The sequence below is a fragment of the Sinocyclocheilus grahami genome, unplaced genomic scaffold (genome assembly GCF_001515645.1).
Source record: "Sinocyclocheilus grahami isolate Dianchi unplaced genomic scaffold, SAMN03320097.WGS_v1.1 scaffold131.1, whole genome shotgun sequence".
NCBI classification, from domain to species: Eukaryota; Metazoa; Chordata; class Actinopteri; order Cypriniformes; family Cyprinidae; genus Sinocyclocheilus; species Sinocyclocheilus grahami.
The window spans coordinates 427,897-440,019 of NW_015505310.1; the positions used below are offsets into that span (position 1 = coordinate 427,897).

General features: G+C 39.2%; 1 protein-coding gene across 1 annotated transcript in view; it reads left to right on the plus strand.

Annotated features, from left to right (window-relative positions):
- The window catches only part of LOC107590664 (SH3-containing GRB2-like protein 3-interacting protein 1), a 76,624-nt gene that overhangs the window by 55,952 nt on the left and 8,549 nt on the right, over positions 1–12,123 (plus strand). The window contains exons 12-17 of the mRNA XM_016279565.1: positions 2,035–2,123; positions 2,583–2,669; positions 4,191–4,265; positions 4,678–5,430; positions 6,667–6,791; positions 7,146–7,403. Of these exons, the coding sequence (XP_016135051.1) occupies positions 2,035–2,123; positions 2,583–2,669; positions 4,191–4,265; positions 4,678–5,430; positions 6,667–6,791; positions 7,146–7,403 (1,387 nt within the window). The remainder of the gene's footprint in view (positions 1–2,034; positions 2,124–2,582; positions 2,670–4,190; positions 4,266–4,677; positions 5,431–6,666; positions 6,792–7,145; positions 7,404–12,123) is intronic.

Sequence of the window (12,123 nt, forward strand, 5' to 3'; positions counted from 1 at the left end):
TTGGTCTTGAGCCACCACTGTAGGGGTCTCATGTACAGCAGGCCAAGAGATATCACATTGGACGCAGCTGCCATCAGACCCAGCAGTCTCTGAAACTGCTTGACAGTGAGTGACAGGCCTTCTCTCACTCTCTTGACTGCCGTGAGGATCGACTCGATCCGAGCAGGGGACAAACATGCCTGCATCGTGGTCGAATCCCACACCACACCCAGATAAGTGGTCCTCTGTAAGGGAGAAAGCACACTTTTCTTGGCGTTTAGTCTTAACCCCTACTCTTTCATGTGAGCGAGAACTACATCTCGATGACGAACCGCTATCTGCTCTGAATGAGCTAATATCAACCAATCGTCTATGTAGTTGAGTATGCGGATGCCCTGGAATCACAGAGGAGCCAGAGCAGCATCCACACACTTGGTGAAAGTGAGGGGTGAGAGTGCAAGGCCGAAAGGAAGAACCCGATATTGGTAAGCTTTGCCCCCAAAGCAAACCTCAGGAACTTCCTGTGATGAGGAAAGATGGAGATATGGAAGTATGCGTCTTTTAGATCGATCGTGACAAACCAGTCCTCGGACCTGATCTGAGACACGATTTGTTTGAGTGTGAGCATCCCGAACTTCAGTTGCATGACTGGGCGGTTCAACTGACGCAGATCTAAAATGGGACGCAACCCTCCATCCCTCTTTGGAACAATGAAGTACCGGCTGTAGAACCTGGACTCTCTACCGCAAGGAGGGACCACCTCAATAGCCTCCTTCCTCAAGAGAGTATCTACTTCTTGTTCCATTATCAGAGCCTGCTCGGGATCCACCAAGGTGGGGATAACCCCGTTGAACTGAGGCGGAGGAGAACCAACTGGATTCTGTAGCCTCTCTCTACAGTGTGCAGGACCCACTGAGACACATTTGGCAGTAGTTTCCACGGTGCCAAATAGTCTACTAAGGGAATCAGACTCTCGAGACTGACCTCTGGTGTAATCAGAGCGGCTAGCTGGCTAGCTGGTGTACACCGCTCTTTCCCAGAGGGGCCTGCCCTCCGAGGTCCTGAGCCATAGCATCACGACTCTCATAGCTGAAGTCTCCTATTGAAAATGCACCGCAGCAGAAACGCTAGTGAAGGCTCCCTCCTCAAAGATAGCCTTTTGAGAGCGAAGCAAGGCAGAAACAAAACGAAAAAACAAAAAGCTCCCTCGAGAGCTGACTCTGCGTGCTTCGCTCCCAAGCAGACAACACAAAAACTGTGTGTGTCCCCACCCGAATAAAGCACGGGCAGGGAGGAACACACAGACCGAACGCTGCCTGCTCTCGCCCAAATGCTTCTTTTGACTGAAGCTTTGACATAATAGAGCTTATAAGTAACAGAAATAATTAATGAATAACAGAAAGCTGACGCCGGTTCCACCGCACATGCTTTTAAGCTTCCTGGTCGTTACGTCACCCCGCCCGTGACGTCTCGCCCACCCATTCAGAGTGTGGTCACACTGAAGGTGATCCCATAGCGTTTAGACGCAGCTCGAGTTCCTGAAGGGGAACCAGAATACAAAACATTTTACATTTACATTTAAAAAATTGTGGAGTCAGTTTATTTTAAGGTCCAATTCCCGCTATTAATAAACCATTAACTATGACTTTTGCCTCAATAAACTCCGAATTTGCTGCTTATTAATAGTTAGTAATGTAGTTGTTAAGTTTAGGTATTGGGTAGGATTAGGGATGTAGAATATGGTCATGCAGAATATGTGGTTCATAAGCACTAATAAACAGCCAATATGTTAATAATAGGCATGCTAATAAGCAACTACCGTAGTTAATAGAGAGAATTGGTCCCTATACTAAAATTGTCATGTTACCAAGTGTGGTTATACGGTATATAACCCTGGTTGTTGCGATTTAGCGTTGTATGTAAGTCTTTTAAACATTTGTTGATTGAGTTTAAATTGATTATAATAGACAATTTGAGAGTTGCAGCCTGGATGTGACTGGTGTGCATCTGTGTGGATGAGTCATGCAAATCTGGCTTAATTGTCCTCCTTTTCAGTAATAAGAAATCTCCAGTGCCAGAGGATGCAACAGCCTTATTCGGCCCTCCGCTGGAGACAGCCTTTGATGAGCAGAAGACCAGTGAAGGTACTGTTTATGACCATATCCTTATCCCTTAGTGCTGCTTGTGGATGTTGATATTTCATTTACAGGATCACTGAAATGTAAAATTCACAATCCGACAGAACTTGATCACAGCCCAGATTCTTTATGTTCACTTCATTCACTAGAACAAAAATTAATTTTTCTGTGTCATATACAGTATGTATCTTCATGGGACTCACAGAGGGTTTAAAGATTATGTTTTTTAGCTTTCTGTAACATAAACTACAGAACAGAACATTCATTAGTGCTTACTAGTGGTGTTGACTCCCTCTCAATTCCATTTGCAGCAGTTGAAATGAATTAAATTAGATTCATAGGCCATTTATTACAGAAATAGGGATAGATAAGTGTTGCATGGTGATTCCTTCCTCTCTGTGAGTCACACAGTTGTTAATTCTGCTCCACCATCGACTGTGTATCATGTCCTCTTCTATAAATTAGTGGTGATAGAGGAACCTGAGGTTTGGGGTGCACCCCTGCCTGAGCAACACCTAGACTCCTCTCTGGCAAGACCTTTTCCTACAGGAAGTAAGTCATTGCTTGTGTGGCATGAATGCCATCATCCTGCTATCATAAACCCATATGTTCCAAAACGGTGAACAGTTGTCTGATTGCCCCTGAATTTTTGTTTAAATAACTTTCCCTTTTGGCAGTCTCCATTAACCTACTAATTTCTAAGTCATTAGCCAGGAAAGCAATCAAAATCCTAAGAGTCATCCAGCTCATCTTGTACTCATATAATTTGGTGACGGTTTACTCAATGTGGCCTATTTTTTGTCAGCCCAATCCGCAAAAAAGCTAAATTACACTGTGCAGGTTGATTTTAAGCATAAGGCTAAATGAAGCAAATGTTTGGCTTGCTAATAGTGATATATTTCTAAATGTATTTTTACATAAATGTGTCAGTACTAGGGCTTGCATGACTACTAATTTTTTTTTTTATTATATGACTAGTCGTCTAGGAAAGTAGTCAACTGCGAAGTGAGTCAGTGTTTATCTTATGTACAGTAAATGAGTCAAAGACTGGTCTGACAGCCAGCTGCAAAGTTTGTTCAACACAGCTAACATGATGCAGGTGCGAAAGCTTAAAATTGCAAAGCACTCAAATATTTGCCTGTTATAAGTTACTACTTAAGGCTAATAACATGCAGCTGAACTGGGAGGCAGCTTGTGGGCAGAGGAATTATCTTCCTGTTGTTGCCGCATAAAAGACTAGACTAAAAACTGCTTTATTTACCCATTATATTGTGTGAGAAACATATTAAGTGTGATATTATAAAGACATGTTATTTCCAAAAAATAATCATTTGCTTATTGTCATTGTACTAAAGCCAAATTAATAAATATTATCTTTGTATTATATACTCTATATTTCTCTAGTCACTATTATGTTGATGTAAGTTGTATAAACCATTAAAATAATAATGATATAAAACAAGATTTCTCATGGTTAAACACTAGGAATGTAAGTAGAATAAAATAAATGATTTCTGACCAGTTATTTGAAAGCAGAACAAAATATTAATGATATAATCTTTGGTGTATGTGTTCGTAAATAATATGATGTTAAGCATATTTAATATTTTAGAAACATGTTTCATTTGAAAGCTCTAGTAAAATAATTTTTTTTTTTCAAGTCAAATTTTCTAGACCTCTAAGCACCCTTGTTGTCCCCTGATGGTCCACAGGCCTCAGTTTGAAAACCCCTGGACTAGAGGACTAATTGTAGAAATTATAGACTAATTGACTAGTCTGTGCAAGCCCTAGTAAAAGCATACTAAACAAATAAGTGATCTTTCTACATATATTAACTTAAAAATTATGTAACATCCTAAATAATACAAATAGTGTAAATTACTAGGTCACAAAGAGTGAAGTGTTATCATAGAGTCTGAGCTATTCATTCCATGCCACAGTCCTTCTCTGTTGTCCCTGACTACCTGAATGAGATCTTGCCTTTGCATGGTGCTGTGGGGCATGGTGGCGTGGCCTACGGTGGGTCGGGGGTGTATGTGAGAGCTTGTCTCAGCCGCACTAATGTCATTGCAGCTCTGCCTCCGCTTCCGCCTAAGAATGTGCCGACCTCCCCCCCTCCGATAGAATCTCCTGCTACAGAACCTACCGGTAAGATCCTCCACCCAGGCCTCAGTCTGTACCAGGGGTGTCTAATTCTGATCCTGGAGGACCACTGTTCTGCAGACTGTAGTTCCAATCCCAATTAACCACACCTCAACCAGCTAATCAAGGTCTTGAGGAATACTAGAAACTTCAAGGCAGGTCTGTTGGGGCACATTGGAGATCTGCAGAAAAGTTGGCCCTCCAAGAGCAGGTTTGGACACCCCTGGTCTATACCAATATCTGACCCCAATGAGTATGTGTCTGGTTTTGTTTGTGCTTGACTTTTGGTACTCTGTTTTGTAAAAATCTCTTTTGTAGGGAAGGTATCGCTTTCCTTTTCCTTTGTCTTCCCATTTGCTTTTGGGCTGTTTATCATTTTTCTATTTTTTCTATGATATTTGTATGGTCCCTGATGCAGATGGGCAGAAAGAAGAGGAAAATTCAAGGCAGACCTCGCAGAGGCCCTCTATAGCTGATCTAGACAACCTCTTTGGCCCAGAAGATTCTCCAAAACCTGGTCAAGATGTTGAAGATAAGTGGGTTTGCTTCAATGATGAGTCACCTCAAAGACCTCCTCCTCTTTCAGTGGGAGAGCCAGCACCTCCACTCCCCTCATCTCCACCTCCCCCAGCAGAACCAGCACCCCCATTACCTAAATCACCCCCTCCATCAGAGGAGCCGAATCCTCCTTTACCAAAATCTCCAGCTCCTCCTGCAGAGCCAGCACATTCTCCTCCTTCCATTGAGTCACCAAAGGATAACCTCCCACCTGTTCCCAAAGACACCACTCCTTCTCCTCCAACTGTCCTGCCTCCTCCGGTTGAAGAGGCCCCACCACCACCGAAACCAGATGATCTTTCTCACTCCAACACAGACTTTGGGCCATGTGCTCCTCTGATAGAGACCCAATCAGACTCAATCAATAGCCCGCCAACCACTGTAGAGACAAGTGAACGCACAGTCCCTCCACCCTTGGTTCTGAACCAAGAGGACAAGAAGAGCCCTGAGGAGACCTCATCAAAAGAGGACCCAAGTGAGAACAGCGCTTCACCCAAAGAGACTGGTCAAGGACCATGTTCGACACCTCCTCCTCCTCCACCTCCAACATACAGGGCGGTAGTGACATCCCCAGGGCCCATCCCTCCAGCTGGTACGAGTGGAAATGAAAGTGGTGAGTTATATCTAAAAAAAACTGTCAATTGGACCAGCGATCACAGAACATTAAAGCTTTTGTTCACCCAAAAATAAACATTCTGTCATCATCATTTCACTTGTCTTTTGAAACCTGAATGAGGTTTTCTGTAGAACACAGAAAGAGTAATTAACAGAAAGATTCTCTTTCCATTTATTGAAAGTGATTTTCAATGAAATTTTTTGTCTGTTCCTCACACAAGGCTACAGTATCATATGGGTTCAGAATATTTGAAATATAGAGCATGTGTTGTATGAACTTTTTATGATGCTTTTTGGTCCTTTTTGGAGCTTGTCAGGCAGCTGCTGGTCCTTATCCAGATTCATTGTATGAATGAGAGCAGCTTAGATGTTCTGCTAAACTTTACCTTGTATGTGCCCCTGAAAAAAATAAAGTTGCTCAGGTTTGGATTATGAGCAATGATCACAGAGTAATTTTAGTAGGGCTACAACAACTAAATGAAGCTCAGTGAAAATAATCAACAACAAATTAGCGATTAAATGCATCTGCATGTTGTGTGTGGAAAACATCTGCCAGTTGTCACTTTATCATTTCATTACCAAAATAATCATTAGTTGCAGCCTTAAATTTTAGGTGAACTAGCCCTCAAACAATGAAACCACAATCCACATTAGGGAAATAACAGGTTTTGATTAATAGAATATACCCTAAGGTAATAAGCAGTATCAAAAGGTTCTGCATGTTGAAAATACATATACATTTGGTTGAGTCATTCTGCTCCAGTCACCATCATGTTATGTGGGTTTTTACAGAAGTGCCTTATTAGTAAGAGGGATGAAGGGTATCTGACAACTTTTTGCCTCATTATTTTCTGTATATAGACACATATAGTCTTACTATTTGTAATGGTACTACCACATTTTTGGGTTTCAAATTTTGGCAGTGCTCTAATCAGGGGCGTCATGCATCTACTTTTATGTACCATTATCATGCATCCTAATTTTCAAAGATACACATCATGTTTTTGTTTTCATTGTTTGCGCAATCTCTGCAGGTTTCTGTGTAAAGTGTAATGGTTTCTCTTAAAGTTGTATTTAATCTGAACGGATTGGTTTGTATAGGCTATTCCAGTCAAGTATCATATGTTCTTGAATGTACAATTATTTTTTTCTGAATTGGGAAGAGCTCTTGATTGGGCTTGATGCATGTTACTCTTTGAATAGCTTTGTTTAACGAAATACTCTCGCTCCACAGGCTCCTCCTCCCCTGCACGTCCCTCTTCGCCATTGGCTACCAGCAGCTCCCCCCCTCCCCCTCCCCCACCTAGGCCACCCTCACGACCCAAACTGCCACCTGGGAAACCAAGCATAGGGGACGTGGTACGTGATGACATGAAAAATGTACAGTACTTTCAAATAGTAACTATTACTGTCCCTGTTAGTTCCCAACAAATTCTCAATGTCTCTGACCTTTCCATGGCCTATGTAATTTTTTTTACTTTTATAAGATGTCAGAACTCACCCCTCAAAATACCAGACAAAGCCTAGGTTGATATTTACTACGTATCTAATATTCTTTGAATAAAAACCTTGAAACCAAATCCAAGAAACACTACCACAACATGCTTTGTGTAAATTTCCTCCTGATCACCTGACCAGAATGACAAACCCCTACTTTTTTGTTACTTAACTTCCCTTCTGTCTGTTCTTCCTTTTCCCTGCTTTTCCTGTCAGAATCGGCCGTTCAGCCCCCCTGTACACTCGTCAAGCCCCCCTCCTCTGGCTCCGTTGGCCCGTGCAGAAAGCACCTCTTCAATCTCCTCCACCAACTCTCTGAGTGCTGCCACCACTCCCACCGTCGGTAAAGAGCTCTCCGTGTCTGTGTCAGGTGTGACTCCATTTCCCATCATTTTCTCTGCTTTGCCATGCTGCTTTGTCTTTATGTGTCTGCTCTGGAAATTGCCTTTCAAACTAGAATTTGGCGATACAAGGGTCTCTGTTTCTCAGTTTACAGCACGGTTTTGATCACTCATTACCGCCCCCTGTTGCCCATCATGCCTACTGCAGCTACCTCCTCCCATTCACATATCAGAAATATATAAGAAATATACATGATATACTTTTCACAAAACGCAAACTCTAGGCAACTAAAAGCACTTTATAAGTGATTTTTTTTTTTATTGTTCACCCAAAAATGAAATTCTGTCTGAATGACAGAAAAATTTAATTTACTAAGCCCTCATGTTGTTCTAAACCCCTTTGCTGTTATTTCTTCCATGGAACAAAAAGTATTTAAAACTTAAATTACATTATAAAAGCACCATAAATGTAGTCCATATTTAGTCCAGACTTTTGTTATATTATACGTTATGTGAGGACCAGACTGAAATCACTGTATGTTGATCTTCTTCTTCTCCAGCAAGGATAATTAAATTCAAGAAACACATCAGTGAAGAACAATATATATCTGCTAAATGACTAAATGTAAATGTAAATATATTGAGGGGTGAGAACCAGAAGGGCGTAAGTGACATTTTGGGTGAAATGGAAATGTATATGTGACCCTGGACCACAAAACATAAGTGTCAATTTTTCAAAATTGAGATTTATACATCATCTGAAAGCTAAAGCTACAAATACTACAAAATCTACAAATAGGCTTTCCATTGACGTATGGTTTGTTAGGATAGGACAATATTTGTCCGAGATACAACTATTTGAAAATCTGGAATCTGAGGGTGCAAAAAAATTTTAATATTGAGAAAAGCGGCTTTAAAGTTGTCCAAATGAAGTCCTTAGCAATGCATATTACTAATCAAAAATGAAGTTTTGATATATTTACAATAGGAAATTTACAAAATATCTTCATGGAGCATGATCTTTACTTAATATCCTAATGATTTTTGGCATAAAAGAAAAATCGATCATTTTGACCCATACAGTGTATTTTTGGCTATTGCTACAAATATACCCCAGCGACTTATGACTGGTTTTGTGGTCCAGGGTCACATATATCAAATGAAAACTCTTGATGAGCTCTTTCTACTACCAAAAGTACACAAGTTTTTTACTGCTGGAGATGTATTATTAATACAGAAACTTCGCAAAAATACTTCACAATCTTATTTTGAGACAAAGAGCTGGATGATGAGGGAGAAAATGAAGTATCCAGAATTCATTGCCAGCAAGGTGTAGCTAGCTAGTGGGTAGTAACCAATAACTTACATTCTGATGGTATGTCCCAAGTGAAAGATAAATAAACTAAAATGTATTTGAAATACATTTATTTCATGCTAAGTATACTGCAAATACATTTACATATTTATGTGCTTAATAAAATGCTTTGCAATTGTACTTTTAGTAGCCTATACTAAACTGGTAGACTTAAAGTCTGCTAAATTGGAACAATTTTAAATTTTGTGCTTAATGCGCTTTAATTGTAAGAAAGTAGTGCTGAAGTCCAACTAAAGATATACAAAGTATATTTGATTGTGCTAAAGTGAAACTATTTCAAGTATACTTCAAGTACACGTTAAAGGGGTCATATGATGCTGCTAAAAATAACATTATTTGGTGTAATGAAATGTGTTTATGCGGTTTAAGGTTCAAAAAACACATTATTTTCCACATACTGTACATTATTGTTTAAACGCGTCGATTTTTACAAAGCTCATCGGTCTGAAAAGCGAGGTGTGCTCTGATTGGCCAGCTATCCAGTGCGTTGTGATTGGCCGAATACCTCAAGCGTGTGACGGAAATGTTACGACCCTTACCATACTGTGATGCCGTGTCCCAGCCGGAGCGACGATACAAAAACATTAAAACCCATTATAAATGAGGCATTTGTTGCATCCAGTGGTGACATAATTATGGATTATAATGACTTATACTGTCTTTTTTTCGCATTGCATCGTGCCGCGTAAACATAAAACCATGTCTGCACTTGTGATCAGAGAAATGACAAAAAACAAGCACTACTCTACACTGCTCAAACTCTTGTTTGAATCATCAGTGACAAATCCTTAAAATGAAAACGTACTTACAGTCTGTGAGTCAGAACAACCGGCGTTGTAGTCTACTCTACCAGGATCAGGAAACAGTCCTCCATAAAATGCGCTGCACACATCTGAATATTTGGGTTAAACTGTTCTGGAACAGTGTTGTAAATACAACTTAACCACTGATTTCTAGTCGTGTCCTCTTTTGGAAGGCCAAACAAAGTATTTTCACACGGCGTGCTGAGTGAGCGACGGCCGGTGGGCTTGAGAACGGTGCGGCCGGTGGATTCGACGAAGGAGCGTCCGGAGGGCTTGCGGCAACCACATGTGACGACCCCAGGCTGGACTCCGCTTTGTCCACGGTGAAAGCCGATCCGGCGATCCACAGTGCGAAGTTGATGTATTTCCTCAGCGACCAGCACGGATCAGCTCTAAGCATGACGAAGCAGATATCGTCCTCTTTTGGAAGGCCAAACAAAGTAGTTTCGCTTTCACAACAAAGCACAGCGTCTGCAGGACATGGTGGCAGCAACAATACTACAGCGAGAATAAAAATTACGCCTTCTTTCTTTGCGTGAACATTTGGGCGGCGTTATGCAAATCTTCCCACATCGTGACGTAGATATGTGGGGGCGTGTTAGAACGAGCCGATTTAGGAAGGCGTTGACTCTTAACTTTTATAAAGAATATCTCTTTAGATTTGAGACTTTAGTCTTTGCAACTTTACAGATCTTCTTTATGCACCAAGAGCTTGTATCACTTCAAAGAGAAAGGAAAAATGTAAATGGCATCATATGACCCCTTTAAATATCTTGCATTTAAAGACCAATATTATTCAAATATCATACAACCCTCATCAACAGTGACATTAAAACACATTTTAGACTTAATATTGAGAAATGTGCATAAGTAGTAGTCCAAATAAAGTTAATTATAATTTTTATATCAGTAAAACTGCTGGTTTCGTCTGGTCAGAGGAGAACTGGCCCCCCGACTGAGTGTTTACTATTGTCATTTTGCATTATTGACACACTATTTTCCTAATTAATGCTGTTCAGTTGCTTTGACAATCTGTATTGTTAAAAGCGCTATATAAATAAAGGTGACTTGACTTGACTTAAGTCTTGAGCAGTATGTCAGTAAATATATTAATAGATTTGAATTATACTTAGTATGGAAATAAATGTATTTTAAATATATTACTTTTTTGTTACTATGGGTGTTATCATATAGGCACTCAGTTACTTCTTAGCCACAAGAGAGAGAATGCAGAGAAGGGACAGACAGACATAGAGAAAGGAGATGACTGAGGAAAGGATGCAAGAAATGCAGTGAGTGAAACGTTATACAGAAGTCCACCTTGGATCACTGATGTGAAAAAGAAAGACTTACTTTGTGCACAAATGGCGGTATCCCACAGTCTTATGTGGACTTCTACCAAGCTTTACAAGTCAGCCAGTCAGAGTAGGCTACTATTTCATGTACAATTCACAATTCTGAAACGTTCTTTATGACACACATTCATACTAGTTAAAATCTATTAACATTTTATTTCCTTTATTTATTGTCTATTTACTGACATATCACTCGATACTTACTGATATAAAAATTATAATTAAACTTTATTTGGAGTACTACTTGTGCACAATGCACATTTCTATTGATGAGGATTATATGATCTTTGAATAATATCAGTCTTTAAATGCAAGATATTTAAAGTGTACCTAAATTATACTTGCAATAGTTCCACTTTTAGCACAATCAAATATATTTCAGTATATCTTTAGTTAGACTTCAGCACATTCTTACAATTAAAGTGCATGAAGTACAAAATTTGTTGTTCCAATTTAGCAGACTTTAAGTCTACCAGTTTAGTGATATGTGAATAACATGTAAATGTATTTGTAGAATACTCTATTTCAGTAAAATTAACCACATTCAATTAACTAATTTGATGTAAGGGCTTTTTATGTGATATTTTATTTTATCACAATGGATTGTTATTTCTTTTAAAGTCATTAATGTAATGTTTTGTTCATATTGTCAGCAGATGCGCCCGTGTTTTTATACACAAATTGAATAAAACATTGGTGCCAAAAAGATTTTTTTTTTTTCTGAATAAATGTTAAAATAGTGTTCAATAAGTATCCTGTCATCCATGTTGTGTACACATTTTTATTATAAAAGATTGAAATCAGTACACAAAATCCGATCAAACTATGGTCAGTTTTTGTTTTGGCTTTCCTGTAAAGTTAGTGAAATGTCACTTACGCCCTTCTGGTTCTCACCCTGCTAGAATAACCATAATCATTATAATCTATAATCATTTTAGGTTGTTTACCAAGTTCTAAGGCATTCAAAGAAATGGTCTTAGTCTGTTTTCAAAACCTAAAATTATTCCTCATTTGAAGCACATCTGAATCCAATATTTGCATAACATCCCATCATTGAAATCCCTCCATCTGGTGGAATTTTGAATGCAGCACAGATGTACCCTTAGCTGCCTCTGATATTTCACAATTGATAAGTAATAATAAATAAATAATACATAACATATTTTATATTATTTTATAATAATAATATTTTATATTAATATAACATTAAAATTTGTTGATGTTTTATATTTAAATTTATTATGCTATGATTCAATTTCTACAGAGAAATAATTTTTTTCTAAATTAATTCATAAAGTGTGTGTGTGTGTGTGTGTGTGT